We start from the raw sequence: 21,900 nt of genomic DNA, 5'->3' as shown, positions 1-21,900 counted from the left end.
GTTACAGTGTGTTTTTAGCGATAAAACCGATTCGTTTCTCGTTTTTCACATTTTTTACGTAAGAATCGTTCGGTGATATGTCAGGCATGGATTGCGAAAATGAAACACAAATCGCTGGTTTGCCGCAAGAAAGTGTGTATGTTACGTTGATATAACTTGGAAAAATTTCGTTGTATATACCGTACAGCATAGTATTGAGAATTGTCATGATCAAAGAAGACGACAGATCTGACAGGACAACAAATAGCTGAACAGTGAACATTTTCTATGTATCTTCAAAGTTCCTTAGAAGACTAGAGGACATATAGTTGAGGTTATCTTGATTATTACGAATAATTAACATAGTTGAATCGATGCGAGGAATGTTTTATTTGTACTCGTATTGATCCCATTGCAGCATATTTTACAGTAAGTTATTTTTATAGGTAGATTTTACCGCACGAGAATATAACGACGTTGTTTCACATTTCATTTATAGAGCATTATATTATCGACATCGTCATCGATGTAATGATTCTCGATCACACGAACAAACTTCTTGCAAGGTAACCGAATTTGTCTAGATTTCCTTCGCGTAAACTGTAAACTACGATACGATCCACAATGCAAACGTTCCCCATTGCTACCAATTGACTGAGATCATCTTTACGGGAGAAAGTAAATAAAATGAATAACATTTTTCTAAGATCCGTAGATATATGATGTAAGACTTAGAATCATGTTAATATAACATGGTAGCAGCGAAATAACGCAACATCGAGCGAAGTTAGTATCTAATCCGAAACGTTGAATATTCGAATTTCGGCTTTACGGTGAAACTACCGTTATCGTTCGAGATTCTCGAGTATTTGCAATTGCCAATACCAAGTAACGACGTATCATTTTCAATGCAAATCGAAATGATCACCTTTACGGATAAAAGCGAATAGAGAATAAAGCTATCGTCGAACAGCACATATGTATATGACCCATATATTGTAGCATTTCGCGAGTAATTATTTTCATTTTTCTCCGATCATACGATTATCGTGTATATACATGGTAGCGCATCGTGCATAAATAATTCAAACGATAACGATTAATATTTGACGAATCGTATAATACCTGATACGAAATGTTACGTACTTCGTCAAGACGCGACAATAGTTTCACTTCGAGGTTATATCTATATAATCGTATATTTGAGCATCGAAGAAACGTATATACTATATAGGCTCTTTATATGGTTTTTCGAGCGTGAACACGATAGAGCAGAAGGTTGTATGAAAACAAAAAAGATCTTACATAGAGTATTATGTCTGTACTTTATTGTGTCCATATAGTAGACGTGTCTCTCGCGACTACGTCCATCGAAGGAACGAACATTGGCGTAAATAAATAAAACGGATAAAAAGTATAATGGTGCTTTCGTGAATTTCCATCCGCGATCGAGATTCGACAGTGTCTGTGCGAAAATCCATGCGTCTCGCCTTCCTGTAATCTCCCGGCAACGAAATATATACGAATAATCGACTTTCAATTATGCAGGACAAGAAAATGTTAATTCGCCACAACATTTCGTTTTTATATAGATACTACTACACGTAGATGCAGTTCTCAAAATAGTCCAGATAAAATAAATAACTTGATAAATAAATATGAAATATTTCGAGCGGCGAACATTTCACTAAAAGAGTTGAGTTTTCGATCATTCACCTCGTTGAATATTCGAACGTTGCAACTTTTTGCAGTATTTTTCGTTCCATTAATCGTTTCATCGCGGCAGAGAAAAATATAATTATAAGATTCGCAAAAGTCCGATAAACAAAATATTGGACGAATAACGGAAATGCTCATTTCCATTGTTGTAACAGATTTTAACACAGCAACTGAATCGTACCGTCATCGTTCCTATATTTACAGAAATGTATTTACACGCTTTGCGTACACGGATGATATCTAATGGCGTGTATACATATCGAGTAACATCGAAATACGCTCGTCCTATAACAACGAATTTTTCTAAAGAGATCTTCGCAATTTCTCGAATAATAATTCCCGACATATAGTGCCGTTCGAAAATTTAGAGATATGCGGATATACAAATTTTCGGCAATTATTTAGAAAGCTGCCGACATGTTGGATTTCGATGATTTTCTCAATGTATCGTAGAAGTCAACATTTCGAACAACTTTTTCCTTTACGCGTTTACTGGCGCCTATCTTTTAGAAATTTTTAGTATTTCAGAAATTCGTAAGAAACTGTCGGCATCGATATTCGCAAGTAACTGACAGCATACACGCGTTGGTATTGGTTGCCGGGATAGAACGACACCTAACCCATCAAACCTATATAAGCTGTAAACAGAAGATAAGAATTAGGTTTGGATTAGGTGTGATTTTATACGGTAACCGATACTAACGCGTACGCTGTCACGGATGCACAATTATAGGTAGAATTCACTGTGGTAGTACCGACTGTTCTTTTTGCGAATATCATGGAAACTAATTACCAACGTATTAACGTTATAGGCAACATATTAAAAATATCAACGAGATCCAAGATGGTGGCAACTTTCTAAATAATTACGAAAGAAGAAAGAGAAAGAATTTTTACCTTCTTCGAATGAAAGAATTCTGCAGAGAGAATTTGCGTATATGCAGACAATACGAAGGAGATCTTTGGGTATATACATATAAATATACTTATAATATATTATATCATACAGGAATCTACAGTTGGAACGTGCCCAAACGATTGTCCCGTTAGGTTCAAGCAAATGCCGAATATTAATCAAAGGTACTCTAGAAAATCGCAGCTAAGTATCTCGTATTTATTGGCATTAATCGGCAAACTGACATAACCGATTAGACGTCATTTCAAAACCAACACAAGCTTCCTAGTCTTACCGTTCGAAATTCTCATACTGTATCCCATGCGAGACAATCGGAGATATTTTGTCGAAAGAGATTGAACGCCATGATGAACTGGACTTTCCGAGTACCATGATTAACGACCTGTCGACATCAAAGGTGCGATATATCGCTCGGTGGAAGATGACGTTTAGAGTTGAACTATGACGGCATACGCGTACGGTATACACTGCTGTTTAAATATTACCTCGTGTCGATTCCATATGATACCTCTTATCGACTACTTAGTGGTTAACTGACTAGCAACGAGGGATCGATCTAAGCCGACCAATTCTCCTTCTCGAATACTTATACGTATTATTAAAATATACAAGAAAAAGGTACGTAATAGGAAAATTGAAAAAACAAAAAGAAAAATATCGAGCACCAGCGTTGACAAGTGGTAGACGTTGACCAGTCGAGCCTTGATTCGAAGCGCAAATATCGATCATTTGAATAACAATATGTTCCAATAATTCGATCTTTCTCTCGATCAACATTTTAAATTCGATCAGCGATTTTAAAATCCTTCGATCTGATCGACAGTCTCAAAGCTTGCAAACGAACTCGACGGGGCTAACGAGTCTTAATCCACGATCTTCCGCTTCTATTCAAAGTCGAAAACTTTCTTAATCGTCCTCTCTTCGCCTTATGAATTTCTAAAGGGTATTCGGTATTCCACACGGCTGGATCTTGCAATTTTCTCCAGACGATTCAAGGAAACCCGATATCCCGGGAGAAAGATTCCTCTCGATCTCCAATCCCGATTTACTCATCCGAGCAGGATCTTGTAGAACCGTAGGAACGTTTCAAACGATATCAGGAAATGAAAGTGTCCTCTTCGCGGTTCGTCGAGATATTGTAGTCGCGGAATGTTAGAAGATCGCCAAGTCTTAGAAAGTAGAATTTTTGTCTACTACTTTTAGAAGAAGAGAATGGCGGATCATCGGCGACTAAAACTCAACGGTAATAGGCGATTCTTTCGTTCGGATTAACCGAACGCGGTAATATCTTTAGAAAGCGTTTCCTTAAAAATGGAAACAAAGTAACAGCAACTATACCAAACGATTACAGTCCTAGAACCTTTCCAAAGAATTAAATTCTCTATTGATAATGGCCGCCTCGGCGTCTTTCTCCAGCACTTTGTCTCCGTCAGGCAACCGATCCTGTCCATCGGGTTCGTTCACCAAGATACTCTGCTCTGCAGTGTCGAACGCGTCCTCCGGTGCGAGAAACAAATTCGTCGTTCGGCCTTTACACTTGTTTCGATAGTCGAGATTATCCGGAGCAGGCCTGTGACAGGAGTCGCAGACGGTATCCGTTCTGGAAGTGCAAGGATGCGCCTCGTAGAGGCCTGGACCGCACCTAGAACAGATCCAGCAGGGCTGGGTGCTGTGGTGGGGGCTGTAGGTGCCTGGTGCGCATTTGCCGCATTCGGTGTCACGGCCACGGACGCAATGGTTCACGGCGCCCCAGCCTGGACCGCATCTGCTACAATGGCTGCCGCCTTTCTGATGCCTGATGTGCGGCCTGGCTTCGCTCACCTGGAACAAGGGCAGATGCGATTCGCTCAGAGGCAATTCGATGTACATCGAAAGCTTGTATCTTAGCTGGCTGGTAGGAGATTTTTGGTCACATTTTTGTAATTTTTTAGATTTTCGATCGATCGAGCAGTGATCGTTTTAGAAGACGCGGTCAATGGATATAAAAGGGAGAGATACTTGAGGAACCGTTATGCAAACCGGTTTCGAAAAGATCTGTAACGGAACGACGCATGTAGCGGAATTTCTAATTATTTGGTAATTTCGTGCTTAAATCGCATCGATATTCTTTAGGAAGCGTATTAAAAAAGAAAGAAAGGACTAGAAGCGCAAAAGTAATTTATTACAGCTTGACGTATCCGTCTATCGGGGAACTTGAAATACAAGTTTCGCTACTACTACTATTCCCCATACATGCGTACTATCGTACTGCTATTTCGTGATTACGCCGATTAAAATTAACAAAGCTATCTTTTATATTCAAGCGAATAGACCTGTGGCTTGGTAATCGCTTTGTTCTAAATTTACTGTATAGCTCGGGAGAACAGGTGCCAAAGGATAAAGCCACCTGACTGGGCCAACACCTTGCGCCTTTCTTTCGTTGCGCCTGAAACCGCTATCGAGATATACCAGAAAACTCGTTCGGTCAACACGCAAATTAGGGTTTCTCGTGGCTTTAGCTTCACCCTCGTTACGTACGACCCCTGTCCTGACAAGTTCGACGACTGTCCGGCGTGAGCTTCATTTCTTTTCACGCGCAAATAACGATCCTAAAGAACGTTCTCTCTTTTTCGACTAGCCAAGCGAATGGCAGATCTGTTCGCCAACAAATCGCGCTTTTACTTTTCCTTCGTAACGTAACTGGCAATTCAGATAAAAGTATAATACGTTATCGACGAATCGAGCGGCATCGATACTCGCTAAATGTGCGGATATTTCGTTTAAGGGGACACGGATTTCGATGAAACGCCTGTCGACTATGAGAAATAAAATATTCGTAATAATTGAAGGCGCGTTTCGTTTCGATAAATCGAAGAAAGGAAACTGCGTTAAGGAAATAAGTTAATAACGTCTAATAATCCCCGATCTGAATTCGTATCGATTATCGATTTCTCATTTTGAGAACAGAGCGAACAGAGCGAAACGCTTAATAAGTAGATCGACGCGGCGCACAGTCCAGCATCAGTGGTGAAGTGAAATTCCTTTTAAAAATAAAATTCAAATATGTAATAATAATAATTTCAGCCAAATACTTGGTTCAATTTATTTCAAATCGATTTAACGTTCCCTTTGATGTCGATGTCGTTCAGTTAATAAGATAGATCGCCGAAATGAGAAAAGAATCGTTGGGATAAAATCTCGGTTGAATTCTTCTTGAAGAACTTTTTCGAGCGATCGATTCCTATTGATTACTAGCAGCGCGTTCGCGTGGCACGTCCGCGCCGTTTGAAATCAATGGAGACAGAAGGGACGAAGATGGTCGCTTATAACGAAAAGAGCGACGAACGAGGTACAGCGAGTGGTAGTTTGGTCGCAGCTGGCAGCAGCCGGTTGCTGGCACGCGCCAACGGTCACCGAGCCATCAGGTGCGTCGTTGCACCAGCCACCGTTCGTTCGTAAAACCTCGTTCGTCTCCTTTATTTTCTCCTTACGTGCAGCAACCACCGCTCGATTCTCTATCGATAGCGCGCGGTCGTGAATTCATTCGCTCGAGAGCAGACGAATTTAACATCCTATATACCTATACCCTACTGGTTGTCGTGTAATCCGCCTACTGCATCGTTTCCGATCGTTAATTTTAACCGACTCTTCGTTTGTTCGTACGTTTGTCTAAATTTTGTTCGCCCTTAAAAAGCTTAAGGTGCATGGACTTAAACGAGCCAGTATGCAGACGATAAAGTATGCAGTCGGTAAAGCCGAGGTTTTTCCTTGATCAAAGAGCCAAGCCGATAATTCACCTAAATTACGTTCCGTATTTTCTCGCTTTCCGATTCCAGCTCTATAAATTAATATAAAATATAAAGTTGCTCAACGGAATTATTCTCGTTACGTTATCCTGTTTGCAGCCAATATCGCCTTTCGCAAGGCGACAACCGTCGTTGGAGTTTGTCAATTAGAAACGTTACGTATGCGTTGAACGCGAATGCAAGTTTTACAACATCGATTTATTCTATTAATACGAATGGCAGCTTTTCAATTTAGCAAAGAAAGATTCGAACGTCTCTGATATTTTATTCTTTTGTTACTTGCAAAGCTTCGTCGCGTGTCGAACGTAAACCCATTTATTTCGAGAAGAAAATACCGGCTATCGAACGTCGTAGCATTAATATACTGTAAAAGAACATCTGGCGTACTACATTGGAAAAGGAGAGACGACAAAGAACGCCGATAACGAGTCGAATCCGATATAATCGGACGAGACGTTAGCGAAGACAAAGATTTTTCTGATTTTCACCGATAATAGATAAAGAGGTGGAAGGCGTGTTTCACGGAAAGGAAGAAGATCGCTGTGGCAAACAGCACGAGCATGATACACGAAGACGTGTACGCGTTCGTAAGTTAGAGCGTCGTTTTATCGGTGGCGTAACACGATCCTGGCTCCTCGCGTAAGGTTGCAACCTGTCAATTTGCGGGCGAGACAAGTCCGGTGAAAAGGGTTAATAACAGCGGTGCCCCAACGCCGAGCACCCCTTACGTCACCCCCTTATTAATAAAGGAACTTAAAGATCGAGTCAGATGGCTACGCGTCGGTACCGATCGCGCGGTTCCGCTTCTATTTCTTTTTTACTCGTACTCGGAGTACGATTATTACTCGGCATTACGATTCGACCATGCTACACGCGCGATTCATACGTGCGATCGCTAAAGTCTTTCATTTATATCCGCAATTTGTCATACTCGAGAATACTTGCAGAAAATGTCGTCTCTCTGCGACAGATAGGCGCACGTCAACTGCAAACCACTTTTTTCTCTTTATATAAGTTAGACGAGTCGTAATAACGACGATGATCTTAAAGGGCCTTCGCGCGAGCGAAAAACATCATTTTCTAGACGACCGGTGAGGCATGGCCTCGGAACGGTGTAGTGTCCGGAGGGCACTCCTCGCCTTTAATCGATAACAGTAGGGTTGGCGTACGGGAAGCGAACAGGAAATTGCATCGTCGAAAGAAGCTGGCGTAAACGGCCGAGTGGCCGCGGTTCGAAACGGTCTTTAACAATTTCCGAGCATTTTTCCGCGCTTGTAACCGCACCCCTCCCGACGCGACGCGACGCGACGCGACCCAACGAATCTGCCTCGAATCCCGTTTCCAAGGATAATAACGATCGTCCATCGTTCGATCCTTCTTTACTCGCGTTATCGTAACTTTTCCTTACGTCGCTTTCTTCGCGGTTTGAAAATGTTGCAGCTGTTCGTAAAACGCGATTTTCGCTTTCTTTTTTCACGCATCGTTCGTATTCGAGAAACCGCAATTCTTGCTCCCTCGGTGTTAAGTTCGAACGAATGGAAAACAATCGATCATTTTACGCTGGCAAGGCTCGTGAGTTGTGGAACCGAGGGCGAGGTAAAAGGACGTACCTTTTGTTTCGTAAACAGATGTTCAGAGGCAATCTTTCACGGGACTACATCATCTTCAAACTCGATTACAGTCCAGGTAGACCATCTTGCATCCATAAAGGGATACGTTATGATCTAGATCTATCGCGTTCCAGGCAACCGTCGCAACTTCAAAGTTTTTGCGAACGCAATCTATCACAAGTTGGATCTTGAACGCCGAGGCTGACTATCGCGAGACTCGGTCGTATCCATCGATCGCAACATCGAGGAACGTTGTCGACAACGCATTTTGCGCCACGTTGCTTTCCTTTTGCTAAAAGCCAATCTGTTCCTTATTTCTTACCCCCTCTACGATTTTACGATATTAATCGCTACTTCGATCGACGGTTAATCGTCGGATGACGCGTCGCGTAAAACTCCGATTCCACTGTTTTACAACGGAAGGCCAATTGTAAGAGGAAAGACCAGAAAGAGAATGATTTACGATCGGTCGTAGGTCCGTAACTACGATGACGGAAGTAACGGCGCTCATAGCGACGAGTATGAATAGGACTTCCGGCAGGACGGACAAAGCGGAAGCAGTAATTGCGGTGGCTTTTGTATCCCCCCCCCCTTTTTTCAGCGCCACATCGCGCCGGTATGCTAGCGTCGCGTCGCACCGATAAATTCCGATTGAAAATTACTCCTTCCTGGTCGTAGCGCGCCATAGAAATTTCTCTCTCTTTTAATTTCCTCTCTAGCCAATTCTAACCTTCCTTCGTTTTAACCACATCGTTTAACTCTTTTTCGATTTATGCCCCGATCGATAATCCCGCTCTCGAGTCACGCCAAAAGAAAAAAAAAAGAACATATTCGAATTGTCGTTAACATCGTCGTTACTCCATCTTCCTCCAACTATCGGTCACTTTTGATTTCCATGTAAATTTCAAATTTCGTCGGATTTCCTTCCACATATACGCATACGTATATTAACGCGTTCGCAATTTTATCGAATACGTTGCTCGAGTATCGCTCAACGATCGCTACTTTGCCGCGTTCGATTAAACAGCTTACATCTTTCCAAAAATTATTAACGTATACCGACACTTTTGTTTTCTCCCTATGCGCAGACACATCTTTTGCATTTACGAACAGTCCAAATGGTAACTAAAATAACATCAACTGCTCGTTTAACCCGTTGAAAAAGTAGATATCACGAATTTTCGGACCGCGTTTGTAACGAAACTGAAACGTCATTATACTTAGTCTTTTCGAATAAAAAATTCCGATTGAAATTCACAACCGAGCACCGATTACAGCATATAAATTCGCGATTCGTACCGAGGAAAGTGAAAACTGCGAGCGTTTTAATCGGTGCACTCCAGTGCATTTATGAAACAGGGATGCACAGGAACGCGAGCATCGCTCGATTTAAGAGCAACGTTCGACAGCGTTTCGTTTCACCGTGTCGTTGCGATCAGCTCGCTTTCGAATATTTTCCTCCTATACGTATGTTATTTATCTTTTATAACTTAGGTCTAACCGTAAGCAAGCGTGAGAAAAGGAGAAAAGCTGCTCGATCAACCTTCGATCTACGGTTTAACTCGGGAAAAGTTTATCGTAACTCGTAACATCGTCGCGACTCGGTAAGTAAAACCGTTCGGTTCGTAAAATTATTTCTTTCGGTGATATTCCGTTTATTCAACGTCGAATAAGATTAGAAGAAGTAGCTATATTTTCGGAAACCTATCACCCTGATGATATCGAATAAAATTGAAATAACGGGCGAAATAACAGAAACCGAAAAGTAATATCGAAGAATTTATATTTAGTTTATCGGTTTTCAGTTGGAAAGAAACAAGTCCGAACGTTTATTTTTTTTTGCCCGTTACGTTCGATTTCGATATATGAATAATAAACACCAGGTAAATGGAATTTCGTTACGCGAACGTTCGTCGCGTCGATATTTCGGTGGTAGTAACCGAATTACTAGCTGTATCCTACTGCGTGTTTACGCAACGGTCGGTGCACCGTTCGTCCTTCTTTCAACCTTTTCTCTCCACCTTCCTGTCCTAGCGACGACCGAAACCGAAACGCACCCGTGCAAATACAAAATACCTTTACACGCGCATATTACGTTTTACAAGCTGAATTTTTCTGAGAAGTGCAAAGAAGAGTAAAGTTAAAATATCGAACGAACCTTTGCTCGATAATTTCCCTGTTCCCAGGCGCATACCTGCGTAAAAGCGCATCTTTAAAGCCATTAATCTAATCGTAATTCTCTTTCGAGTTGCGCTTCTGACCGCAACGAAGACACTTATTTTTTATTCATCGACGGTTATTGCCGCTGCTTTGAACTTTTGCAATTTTTACTTATGCATTTGCATTATACGAATCGATAACGGACAAAGATAAATACAAGGAATAATTCCGTTTTAGCAGTTGCGTGGTTTTTGCTTCTTAGAACGACCTCGTTTCGAGATATAAAACGTTTAGCCTTCGCTATCGAAAGACGACAAATTTATTCGACGAAAAAACGTGAAAAAGCGAGTACGCCGATTTCTCTTTACCTAATTGGCCCGCTAACCACACCTCTTTTGCCCCATAGCCGAGTCCCTCGACCAAAGTTGCAGAAACTCGAAAACAACAACAGCAGCGCGTCCCTTAACGTCGCTTACACACCGGTGTAAACTTTTCGAACGGTCCTCCTAGTCCGTTGCAGCCTGTTGCATTTATGCAACGACCCGTGGAGAGGCCGTTGAAGGCGACGAGCTGGTCAAAGGGTTGCGCACGTGTTCGAGCGAACAGGACACGATGGCCAATGCGGCAAAATGCGGTGTCACGGCACGCTGAACTTTTCCTCGTGGCTTTTGACTGTTGCACGAGCTCGATTGTACGGCCTCGAGGGTGCAACGAATCGACACGACGCAGCTGCGCCGCCGACTCCGATAATTATCTCTGCTACCACCCTATTGTTCCTCGATCCTCCGCCTTCCTATATCCAAAACTTGACTCGGGCTCGGTCTGGTTACAGGATTCCTCCTTTTGCAGACCCTGCGGCCCGCAAACTGCCTCCTACGCGGTTGCCTTTTCATCCAACGTATGAGAACGAAGGGGCGTGGACGTAGTTGGAGACCGTTGCCCCAAAAATAGTCACAATTCTCGCTAGTCGATTTTAAAGTTGCTCGAAGCTGGTCGACCGGAGACGATCTTTTCGTTTCGTTGAAAAAAAAATGGTCGCACTCGTCTAGCGAATATATCTAGGCGCGTGGTAAAGTTCTACTCTATGGAAACGACGAAAGCGAACGCGCGTCTCTCCACGCGTTACCGGGTAACGCGAGGTATGCATTAGGAGGAAAATACTGGCCCGAATCTTTCTCTTCAACCGTCGAGGTAAACCGTCAAAGTCGTAATATTTTTTTTTTCTTTTTACCTTTTGTATACTTTTTTCCTTCGTGTTCCAGTCACTTTAAACCGTCCACGCGTTAATCGCTTTAACGGGCGTTAAATAGTCGTCAAGTAAAATAATTCAAAAAGCTAGAAACGGAGAACTTGTAAAATTTTATACCAAAGAAGTAAAAGTTAAAAAAAAGAACGAGTTAAATTCAATTGTTCCGTCATAAGTTGTTGCACCAGTTTGCCTGACTTCGGTTAGAGAGCGAGTCTGCAGTTCGCTTCAGACCCGGAAAAAAAAGATCAGCCACGCTTCCGGCGACTCTTTTCACAACGCCACGGAAGAAATGGGAACGCGGTTCTTTAGACTTTAGAGGGCCGTTTGCTGCGCAGCGCCTGTTTAGAGGAAATTTTTCAAAAAATCCCGTTCCACTTGCTTGCCGAAAGAAAGAAGAAAAAAAGGAAAAGCGAAGGACGAACATCGGGATAGAATTAAATACGGGCCTATAAACAACACGAGCCAGGTACATCTCGGTTATCGTAGTTGATAAATTCGCAAGAGCGACCAAGTCGAAAATGCCTGGTCGTTATTCTACTTGTACTTGTAAGTACCTACTTAGTGAGATAATATCGTCGTTTTACAAGTCTTCCGCTCGATCCGCTCGATCCGCCGATCCTCCGCTCGATGAAAGCAGTTCGTGTCTCCCTGTCAATTTGCTTTTCCAAGTTTTCATTCTACTTTCGTTCCAATCCTCGAAACCCATACATACGCGTCGTGCTATTTCTTAACACGTAGATATATTCGTATCGTTCGCTTGCTTCGTCTATTGCTTTCGATTTAACTCGCTAGATTTCATTCGAGCCGACGAAACATCCGCTCTGCGATCATGTATCGTGTAGCTGCGTGGCTAGCAAAGTCAAAGAGAAAACGAGAATCCGCGCGATGGTTATATCAAACATAACGTAACATAACATAAGGAAGTTGGGAAAATGAAGAAGGAGAAGCTAGAGTGGAAATTATAGTGGCGCTTGATTCGTAGACCAAAATTCAGAGTTGCTTCTGCAGACTGGCCGAGCGTACGCACGTGCTAACGAGCTGGTCAAAGTTAACGAGCACCGACGTAGCCTTACACTTACGCAGCCGCGCTGCACCGGTCACGGCTAAGAAAACAATCTGCCAGTGACGAGTGTGATCGCTCTGTTCCGGTGACACTCGCTCGACCAACCCACGATCTTTTCGGAAGAACAAGCGTCGTGGAAAAAAGTCACGTTAACGATTATTAGAAGAAACGTATAACGATCGGACGAGATCTAAATTTCTCGAAAAACACGCAGAACATGCGAAGAAAGAAGAAGGATTGACTCTTTGATCGACTCGCGTATCTACTTAAGAAAAGATCTTTTTCTCCAAGCGTTTTCCTAAAAAAGGCAAAACTACTCGCAGACTGCTTCTTCCGTGAAAATATCGAATAACGAAACGCTATGAAATGTATGAAAAAGCTGCGATATCAGTCGAGAGTTTCAGCTAGCACGCTAGCTGGTTTCTTATATACATCGTCGGCAAGCTATTCAGTTCACTGGGGTATTTCGTGGTTTACGAGGCTCATTAGCATGCCATGGGAATGAGAAGTCGTCGGTTCCGGCGATCCCGTCGCGTCGGTTTCCCCGACCCTTGCTGCGATCCACGCGCCATCAACCTACAAGTAGACGTCAGTCGTGTTCTCCCATAGGTATATGCAGGGCTGATACGAACAACAATAACGTTAAGCTGCCTGATTTATATCGGCATATCTGTCTCGTACGCCATGTCCTGGTACTCGCAGACGAATCTTCGCGTATATACGTAATAGTACAACGTTTAACTTTTTTTCTTTTCCTATCTACAAAGCTGCTAATTAGGTTAAGTAGCGTAACAGTTTTCTAGCCGAACGTAATATCTCTTCTAAATGACTACGCTGACTATGACGTTAATTAAGACGATATCATTATCATCGTAACGATAATATTAGTAACAATTTGTATTAATAAGCGCACGCGTCGCAATCGTATCGTACGTTCGTTCGTCTCACGGTATACGTATCTACGACAAATATTAAATTGGAATACTTCTCCGTGATCGCTTACGCGTCACATCGTAGCAGCAGTAGGTTCTTCGGGGATGTTACCCTGCCACTGGCTCGCGGCGTCTTCCCAGAATGCAAGCGTTTAATTTTGCTTTCGCGAGACAAAATTTCCCGGAGCGAGAGGAATCGAAATTGCCGCGGAAACTGATGCTCTCTGCTCCGCCTGACCCGCTCGATTCATTAATTTTTGTGCACACACACGCGCCAATGCATTACTAACTCGACACAATGGGCTTCCCAGCGGACTCGGAGGCGACCTTTGTCGATTCGCCACAGTCTACGCACGATAAATGCTGCATGCGTTTTGATTATCGTCGAAATCTTTCCTATTGTTTCGTTATGAGTCGCTTTTTACGAGTAATTAGGCTGTTTCTTACGCGCGCATGTAATAAATTCGCGTTCCGCAAGATTTTTCTTCCGATAAAAGCGTCCGAGTCTCGTTCCTTAACTCGCAGTGAAATTGGAGACGTTGAAGATTCTCCCTCTGCAATTATCTTGGCTTAAAGTATTCACAAGAGAAATAGCTAGACGCGAATACTTATCGATGGATTAACGTTACGTGATTTTTTTCGTGCAACGTAATTTCGTCGTACGTATATATCTATCTATAAATATATACGTGTATATATATATACACACACATACGCGCGCGCACGTATACATACGTTTTTCCCCTTTGTCTTTACACGTTCTTAATTCATTTCGTTTACGTTTAAACATTTTCGCATTTTTCTTTTCATCTCGTTCGTACATACGTATTATATCGTTTTTCCGTTCTCCGTGTTCGTGTCTTCGTATATTTTGAAACAGCCTAGCACTTGTTTACGAAACGTTATTTATTCGAGATAGTACCGGCCAGTGTATTTTTTTTTCAATCATTACCACCTATCCACAGCGCCATTATTTATATCCTACTTTATTCCTATCGTCCGCTGAAATAAATTTCTTTCCGTCAAGAATTCAAACTAGCGGTTTCGAGAGTGCCGTGTGGGAGGATGCCGTAAAAGGAGAAAAAAAAGAAAAAAATTCTCTTTCAAGGGCGCTTCAAAAAATTTCGAAAACGCTCTGCACTTCGAGTCGACTACGTTGAACAAAAAGAAGAGGAAAAGGGGAGAAAAATGGCGAAAAAGCGGCACGACGTACCTTTCCCATCTGGTTTCAAAAGTTTCACGCGCGGCTCGATTTTTATTTTATTCCGAGTAACAGCGCACAATCCCCGAAGCGTTTCGATTTCTCTCGGACATTTTCGTTGCCGTGCGAATTTTTCGCTGTGGCCTTTTACGCTCTGCTCGATGATCCATCCGCGTCTGTATCCGTCCCTCGTTAATCCGTTTCTCGAGTGCACGCCGAATGGTTTCCACGTTAGCGATGCGCTTTGTGCATAGACACGAATTTGCTCGCTAAAATCGCTAAATATTCCATGGGCCCGTGAACCTTTCCACGAGGATGGGACGCTCTCTCGTGAAAGGCGACCCATTTATGGCGATGCGACGCGACGCGAACGAACGCACGCGAAACTAGGCTTCCACACCGTTGGGACAACGTTCCAGCGTTCTTCCGTAGGATCGTCGAACGCGGACAGTCGTGTCTTTGATTTTACACGTTACATTTTACATTTTACGGGGGACGTAATTAAGAAGGGGAAGGGCGCTAGAAACGAGGAGAAAAGTTGTACAAATATAGCGATCTCTGTTTTTTCTCTTAATTTGCGATTTTATTTAACGCGGATTAATTTGTTGGACGAGTAGCTTTAGCAAAGAGCGCACTCGAATCGAATTAACAGAGCCGATCAACGAACGTTAAAACTAGGTCAAAAAGTTACAGCGCAACTTTTAAATCATCCATTTCCTTTCATCCTCGAAACTTGCAATTCGTATGGCGCGTATGTTCTCTGATAATTTTTTTTTTCTTCTTTCTCTCTTTTTTTTTTTTTAAATTATGTACAATCGTGAAAAGACGTGCCTGACAATAACGATATTCCAAACTTTGAAATAAAATAGCACTAGGTTAGGATACCGATAGAGCCACCGTGTAATTAATTTCGTTAACATCGTGAGAATATCGGTAATTTAAGTACTTCGGTCGACATGCTTTTTAACTCGATTTCTTGCAATAATCCGTCAAAATCGAATTACAAAAGACGGAAAAGCTTGACATTTATTCTCACAGCGCTAATCGCTCGATGTACGATGTTTGAAATTTATGAAAATTTCATAGATTTAAAAGATCAGCAATTGCGTATCGAGCATTCGATGCATTAAGAACGTTTATTGCTATTCTAACCTTCGATTACCAAGATATCAATCTTCGAATCGAATAAGAATTCTATGAAGAAACTGTCCGAGCAGGCTACTATCGCGAGCAAACGTACGTTCGACGACTCGATAATACACCGCCTTTCGCTTTTCCAACTTTAAAATAATCTTCGCAAGATATTCGATGGTCGACGATATTCCAGGACCGACCCCACCCTTAACGCGTCAAGCGAAGTAGACAGTGACAACATTTCGCACTTTGTTAGTACACGCGGCAACAGCTACCAATATATACAACGTACATACCTACATAATATACGTATAGGAGAGGAAACGAGCTTTCTCAGCAACAGCTAGCCTTTTGTCAGCTCCCACGACTTCTCGCGTCCACGCTTCTCATCGCCGTTGATCTTTCCAACTAGATTCCATCGCACTTTACCACGGTAATTTTCCGCATCCGTCGTAATTCGTTTCATTTTCTCTTTTCATTCCTACCATTTTTATTTATTTTTTCGTTCGTTTTATCTCATTTGCATTTCCCAAATCAACGTTCTACGCAGCTTTATAAAAATTTCCTTCCCGTCGTTCTCTTTCTTTTCCTTTCATTTCTCCGCTTCGCTGTTTTCATTTGCCGGTTCTATCTTTTCGGCGCATGGTCGCATTTATGAAAAAAGTAAATCTAGAAACACGCAGAATCTGTTTTATTTTGTTCAAACCATCGTTCAATTCTTTTCTACTTGCGATGAAACAAAACCTGTGATTCGTTCGTGCGAGTAGTAACGGTAATTTACGAAAGTTTATTACGAATAACATTTTTCGCTCTGAAAACGCTTTCAAAACGGAATAAAGAATTTTTATTCGCGCGGAGCACAGAGCCGTTACTAAATTTATACGTAAATTTACCGAAAAGTTCGTCAAAGACGATAACGTAGGCGAGTCTTTTCAAAATCCTTCGAACACATTTATACGAAAAGTGTTCGTCGATCCTTTGCTTACGTCGGCGCATATATCCTATCCGAGTTTCGTTCTTCACCCGTCTACTTCTACTTCTACTTTTCGTCTCTTCCATTCTTCTTCGTTTAACGTTCTATTCCGTTTCCACGTGTCTCCTTTTGTTTCTCTGCCCAGGCGATCGTCGTTGTCGCACTCGTTGGTCTCCACTTTTGTCCCACGTCGCGCGTTTCGCCTTTCGCCTTTCGCCTTTCGCCTTTCGCCTTTCGCCCCAATCTTATCTCCATCCCTTTTCCGTTTCGCCGGCTTTCGTTAATTTCTCCGGCGCGTATTTTCGCCTCGCTTGCCAAGTTGTCCCTCGCAAATCTTATCTCCGTTGTACGTCCACCTTTCGCCCTGAATCCTAATGCATATATGCATGCACTTACTCGATATATGCATACATAAGTACTCAAAATAAAGGGCTTCCTGCCCTCTTTCTCCCCTCGTCACCTCCTTTTTCCTCTTCTCTTCTATTTCCTTATTTTGCTTTCCCTCGAGTTGACCAGTCTCCATCCCCCTTCCCGTTCTTCTGCGAGTGTCGTTAACGAGACCCGTGTGAGAACCGATCTTTATCTATCGTCGATGATCTCTGCAGCGAGGATAATTAGCCCGGAGAAGAAGGGTGAAAATTCGCAATTACGCAATTAAATGTCTGCTTCGTTTCCCCTCTGGATTCATCGACGATTATTTTCTTTCTTTGCCTTTGGCTCGCTTTTCAGTTTCTTTATTCTTTTATCTCCTTTCTTCGTGGCTGACTCGAGCAATTGTCTCGTGATTTTCAAGTATTTAGCGCTATTATAAGACACGAAGACACGGAGCTAGAATTCTTTGATTCTGAGGAAAATCGCGTTACAGGGCCAAAGAATAGACATCGAAGCGCGAAAAGATATAGTTTCGGAAAATCTTTTCATCAGGATTTAAAATCGTCGATAATAGCTGCTAGCTCGTGATATTACGATATCACGATATTACGAACATTTTTATTATTTTATCTACGTAGAATCGTAAGAATAGCCGCTTGCCGACGTGACGCGAATAAAATGCTCCCTTCCAACTCTTTAATTACGATAAAACACCTCGGACTTTCCCTAATTCCTCTAATTACCGCGAGCACGAAGAAAATTGCGATGGTAGAAGCGAAAAGAGATAGCACCGCGTTTTATATCCCTCGAAACCGATAATCCACAGTTTCGGAATCGATCGAGAGAAGAATCTTCGTCGAGGTTCCAAACGCCTGATATCGCGATCGTACTTTATTTTCCTTTATTCCTTCGATCGATTTCCCCCTAAATATTTGCCAATGACCAGCGGTAATTGTGGAGAATTATCGTTTCCTCCGTGGCTCAAGATCGTACACGCTCCTTACGCAATTCATCCTGTTTCGACCGTAAATCATATCCTGTCTCTACACCAGCTGAAACTCTCGTTAGAACGAAATAAACCGTGTAACGTCTCCACTCGTTCATTTTTTATCAATTGATTCAATCTTATAAATATCGTTTATCAATTGACAAAATTGAATTTATCATGGAAGAACAATTACGTTCTATATTTACTTGTTTTTATTTGAAATACGTACAAAAGCATTAAAAGTGGCAGTCAATACCGAGGAATATTTTCAAATCTATTACAAACGTATAAATCGTAACGTTTAGTAAGATCCTTTAAATATAAGTTTAAGATAACTCGGATTAAATGCTAATTCGGTTTTGCCAGGCAAACACGTATCGGTGGAGACTTATTCTTCTCCTTCCGTGCTTCTTTATTCTCCGAACGTACCTATGTACATATATACTTACAAAGCCGTACTGACTCTGTCTAACTTTCAGCTTATCACGACTGCATAAAACGGTTGGAAATGTATGAGATATTGCTCTAGACGTAGATACGAGCGACGAATTCAATAAAAATTCTAACGACCTACACGAAAGAAAATAATTTCATAATTTCATCGTCGCAACTTCCTCTACGCGACTCTTAATCCACAGGTAGATAGTAAACAACGACAATAATGCCTCTTCTCCGTTAATTGTAAGAGCAAAAGTACCTTCAGCAAGCGGCTTTGCCAGCATTATGCCAACGAGTAGAAAATGTCTGTCGAGCGAATGGAATAAAACGAGGGAACGTTAGAAAAAGCTCACGATCACACCATGAACATAGGCAAGCTCACACCATAAAAAGCGTGTACGAAAAGGGAAAACACGCTAATATCTTTTTCGCTGGCAAAAAGAATATCGTGAAACGATCTGTTCTTTATAGAGCGCGATAAGTGGAACCAGCAAATTATGTACTCCGCCTTAAGAAAATTGACAGTTGTATCATAGATGACGATCAGTTTCTAAATCTCTCCGTTGATCGGGGTTAGGTTGATCGAATATATATGAGTTTGCATTTAGTTTAATTAATTCTCCATGTTCGGTACGAGTTTTCGATTCCTTATATTCTTTTCTGCCTTCTAACGTTACCTTTTTTCGAAATCATGTTTTACGATATACCGATATAGGAAATGTCCTATCATGCAAAAATAAATTATACACTCTATGTAGAACGATCTTAGAAAAATTCCTACGAGTTCACCTTTCCAGAGAATGCATTCAACCATTTTTAAGCAACTGTTGGCATTAAGTAGAAAAAAAGAGAAGAAAAATCGTTGTTTTTAAAAATCTTACAAAAGTCGTTCCTTCGAGTACTCTTATATGCCCTTAAACGCTTGCTTACCTCTAGAAGAGCGGTCAACAAGCAAACACCAAACACGGCAACGATTAATCTTCTAGCAGGAAGCATCCTCGTTCGGTTATCGTTCCCTGTCGATACGTTTCACGTCCAAGTAGCTGCGATGTTAGCCGGCAGTCACCTTGGCTTACAGCATCCCACGCTATTCCTTGCAGGTGCACATCGATCACGAACACCGGCTCGTAAGCTGTAAATTTCGTTCTATTTTCGAACGAGATGCTGAAAATCCAATTTCCACGGCCCACAATCCGGCTATGCGATTATATATTTTATCGATTACAGCACGATCTGGTTCGCGGCACGATTCGATTTCATCGAACGGATCGATCGATCGATATACGTTCGACCGAAATTACGACACGTTAACCAACTCAATTTTCACAAAAGTTTATGACGTAAACTTACTAGTTCGAATCAAGTAACTCGATCGGTTTTGTTAATAAGACGCTTGATGTTTTCGTTTCCCTTTCTAACCAGTTAAATAGCTTCGCACTGGAAAAGATTGATGAAAAAGAACCGACTTCGACGGAGGCTGAGCGTGAATTGAGGGAACAGCAACAGTGCAGCTGTTATTGTTGAACACGCGCTCGATCACGTGGCTACCTCCCACCAACGCGTCTCGACACCGCGGACCAGGGGTGTTACAACTTAAATATTACGCAGCCAAATTACGTATATTCGTAATAAAGGTACTTGTAGCGCGTGACAATATCCCTCAAAAGTAAAACACGCCGAGACTCGAAAGTCATATTCTTCGCGCATGTTTGACATTTTTCCTCTACGAAGAAATTTCTTGTCTGCACTTTCTACGCGCGCGCACACTAGCAGATAATTCATAAATGTACATAGCGGCAACTTCGCGTTATAATATACGGCATTTTCGATGCTGAAACTATCTTTACGATATATCTCACATTACTTTTGAAATTGAAAACGGTGAGACGAGGGCTAAATTCTTCTTTAAAAACAAGTTCATCTAGCTATTTTACATAATACATTAGTTTCTTAACAGCTTTGTAAGAACAGTTTATTCGTAATTTTACAAAAAGTCACTTTTGCAGCTGCTTACCATAGGAATTACGTGTTAAAACTATCCACTTTCAAGATAAATATTCAAATTTCGGTATGACTAGGCTCTCTAAAAATTGAATCATACATTTCAAAATGAGTCAAAATTTCAAAAAGAAAAAAAAAAGAAACTCTAAGAAAGTCGATCTACGTCTCAAATATCTTAAATAGTACCAAGTTTAAAAAGATTCTCGCTTTTTTCAAACATATTACAAACACAATTATTTATGCAGAAAGTGAAATTAATATCTTGGTGTTAAAATCATTCATCATTGTGATTCAATGCGATAAACATAAGTATATGTATATGTCCATCTTACTCCATCTTACCTCGAAAACTACATCCGTCGAATGACGATAAATGATTAGTGTTTTAGCTAATTATTGTTAATAATAAAGTAAACTAAACATCGCTATATTATAGCAAGTTGTTTACTATTAAGCGTATAAAGTACTTAAAACTCTATGAACTACGCTAGTTTCCAGCTAATTGAACGTGAATCTTATAAGCAATCTGCATTTTCCATAACTAGGCAAAAAAACGGTAGATTTTTTTAGGTGTTACGGATATTTGTTGATGTCACACGTCGTACATAAGTTTATATCGTGTATACATATTAATATTCTGTATGTAACCTGTTGTACCTTATTCCGAGACTAACGCAATCTTTTTCTGTATTATCCATCGATTTTGCTTCCACGAATCAAAGCATTCCTATCTTCGACTTTGCCCAACTTCAACAAAAGCATCCTATTAAGAACAAAGTAACTAAGAAAAAGAAAATATACAAAAAGAACGCATATTAATGTATTCTTTTTCTATATTTCTAATAAATTAAACAGACTTTGGAAATAAAAATGAGATCTACTATTTATTACATTTATACAATAAATTATCCTATCTTTTATGTAAAATAAATTCTAAAACGTTCTTTGCTTTTGTTTAAGTATATCGAAACTGTTTTAAACGATATAGTATGATTATGACAATTATAATACGATAAAATATAATGCAATTTGTTTTGTTCTTCTATGTTTTAAGTTTATGTTTCGAATTTATGTTTCAATAGCTTTCTGCTTGTCTTAGATAGCAGCTACCTTCGTTCTATACCTGTTGAGACGGCACATCACATTAATTACAAAACAAACAAATTCCTAATTCGAGCATTCTTTAAGACAAAAACAAAGAAGAGGTGTCAGCCGGTTAACAGATGGATTCCGTTTAACAACGCTTGATTTATTTCTTGGATACATACCGGCTAGAATACATCGGCGAGCTCACTCGACCGTCTAACCACGAAATACAATCCATAGAAAATATGTAGGCTAGCAAAATGATCGGAATATTGAAAAATCTGTGGGTCGTGA

At 41.2% G+C, this 21,900-nt stretch overlaps 1 protein-coding gene across 1 annotated transcript; it reads right to left on the bottom strand.

Annotated features, from left to right (window-relative positions):
- Positions 1-350: 350 nt before the first annotated feature.
- Positions 351-20,035, bottom strand: LOC100644386 (tumor necrosis factor receptor superfamily member 4). The gene is made up of 3 exons (XM_020868034.2): positions 19,870-20,035; positions 19,450-19,651; positions 351-4,435 (listed from the first exon to the last, which is right to left on the bottom strand). Exons 2-3 carry the CDS (start codon positions 19,513-19,515, stop codon positions 3,968-3,970), a joined length of 534 nt encoding a protein of 177 aa, XP_020723693.1. The 5' UTR covers positions 19,516-19,651; positions 19,870-20,035; the 3' UTR covers positions 351-3,967.
- Between the last annotated feature and the right edge of the window lie 1,865 nt (positions 20,036-21,900).

This window comes from Bombus terrestris, chromosome 6 (assembly GCF_910591885.1).
Source record: "Bombus terrestris chromosome 6, iyBomTerr1.2, whole genome shotgun sequence".
Taxonomy (NCBI): Eukaryota; Metazoa; Arthropoda; class Insecta; order Hymenoptera; family Apidae; genus Bombus; species Bombus terrestris.
The sequence above is the reverse complement of the archived record's forward strand: the minus strand, read 5'-3'. Positions and strand labels throughout refer to the sequence as shown.

Bases quoted from the DNA above. Each gene is read 5' to 3' on its own strand.
- LOC100644386 (XM_020868034.2), bottom strand. From the start codon at position 19,515: ATGCTTCCTGCTAGAAGATTAATCGTTGCCGTGTTTGGTGTTTGCTTG. The intron at 4,436-19,449 runs GTAAGCAAGCGT...CCCTTGTTCCAG, and splicing joins TGTTGACCGCTCTTCTAGAG to GTGAGCGAAGCCAGGCCGCA.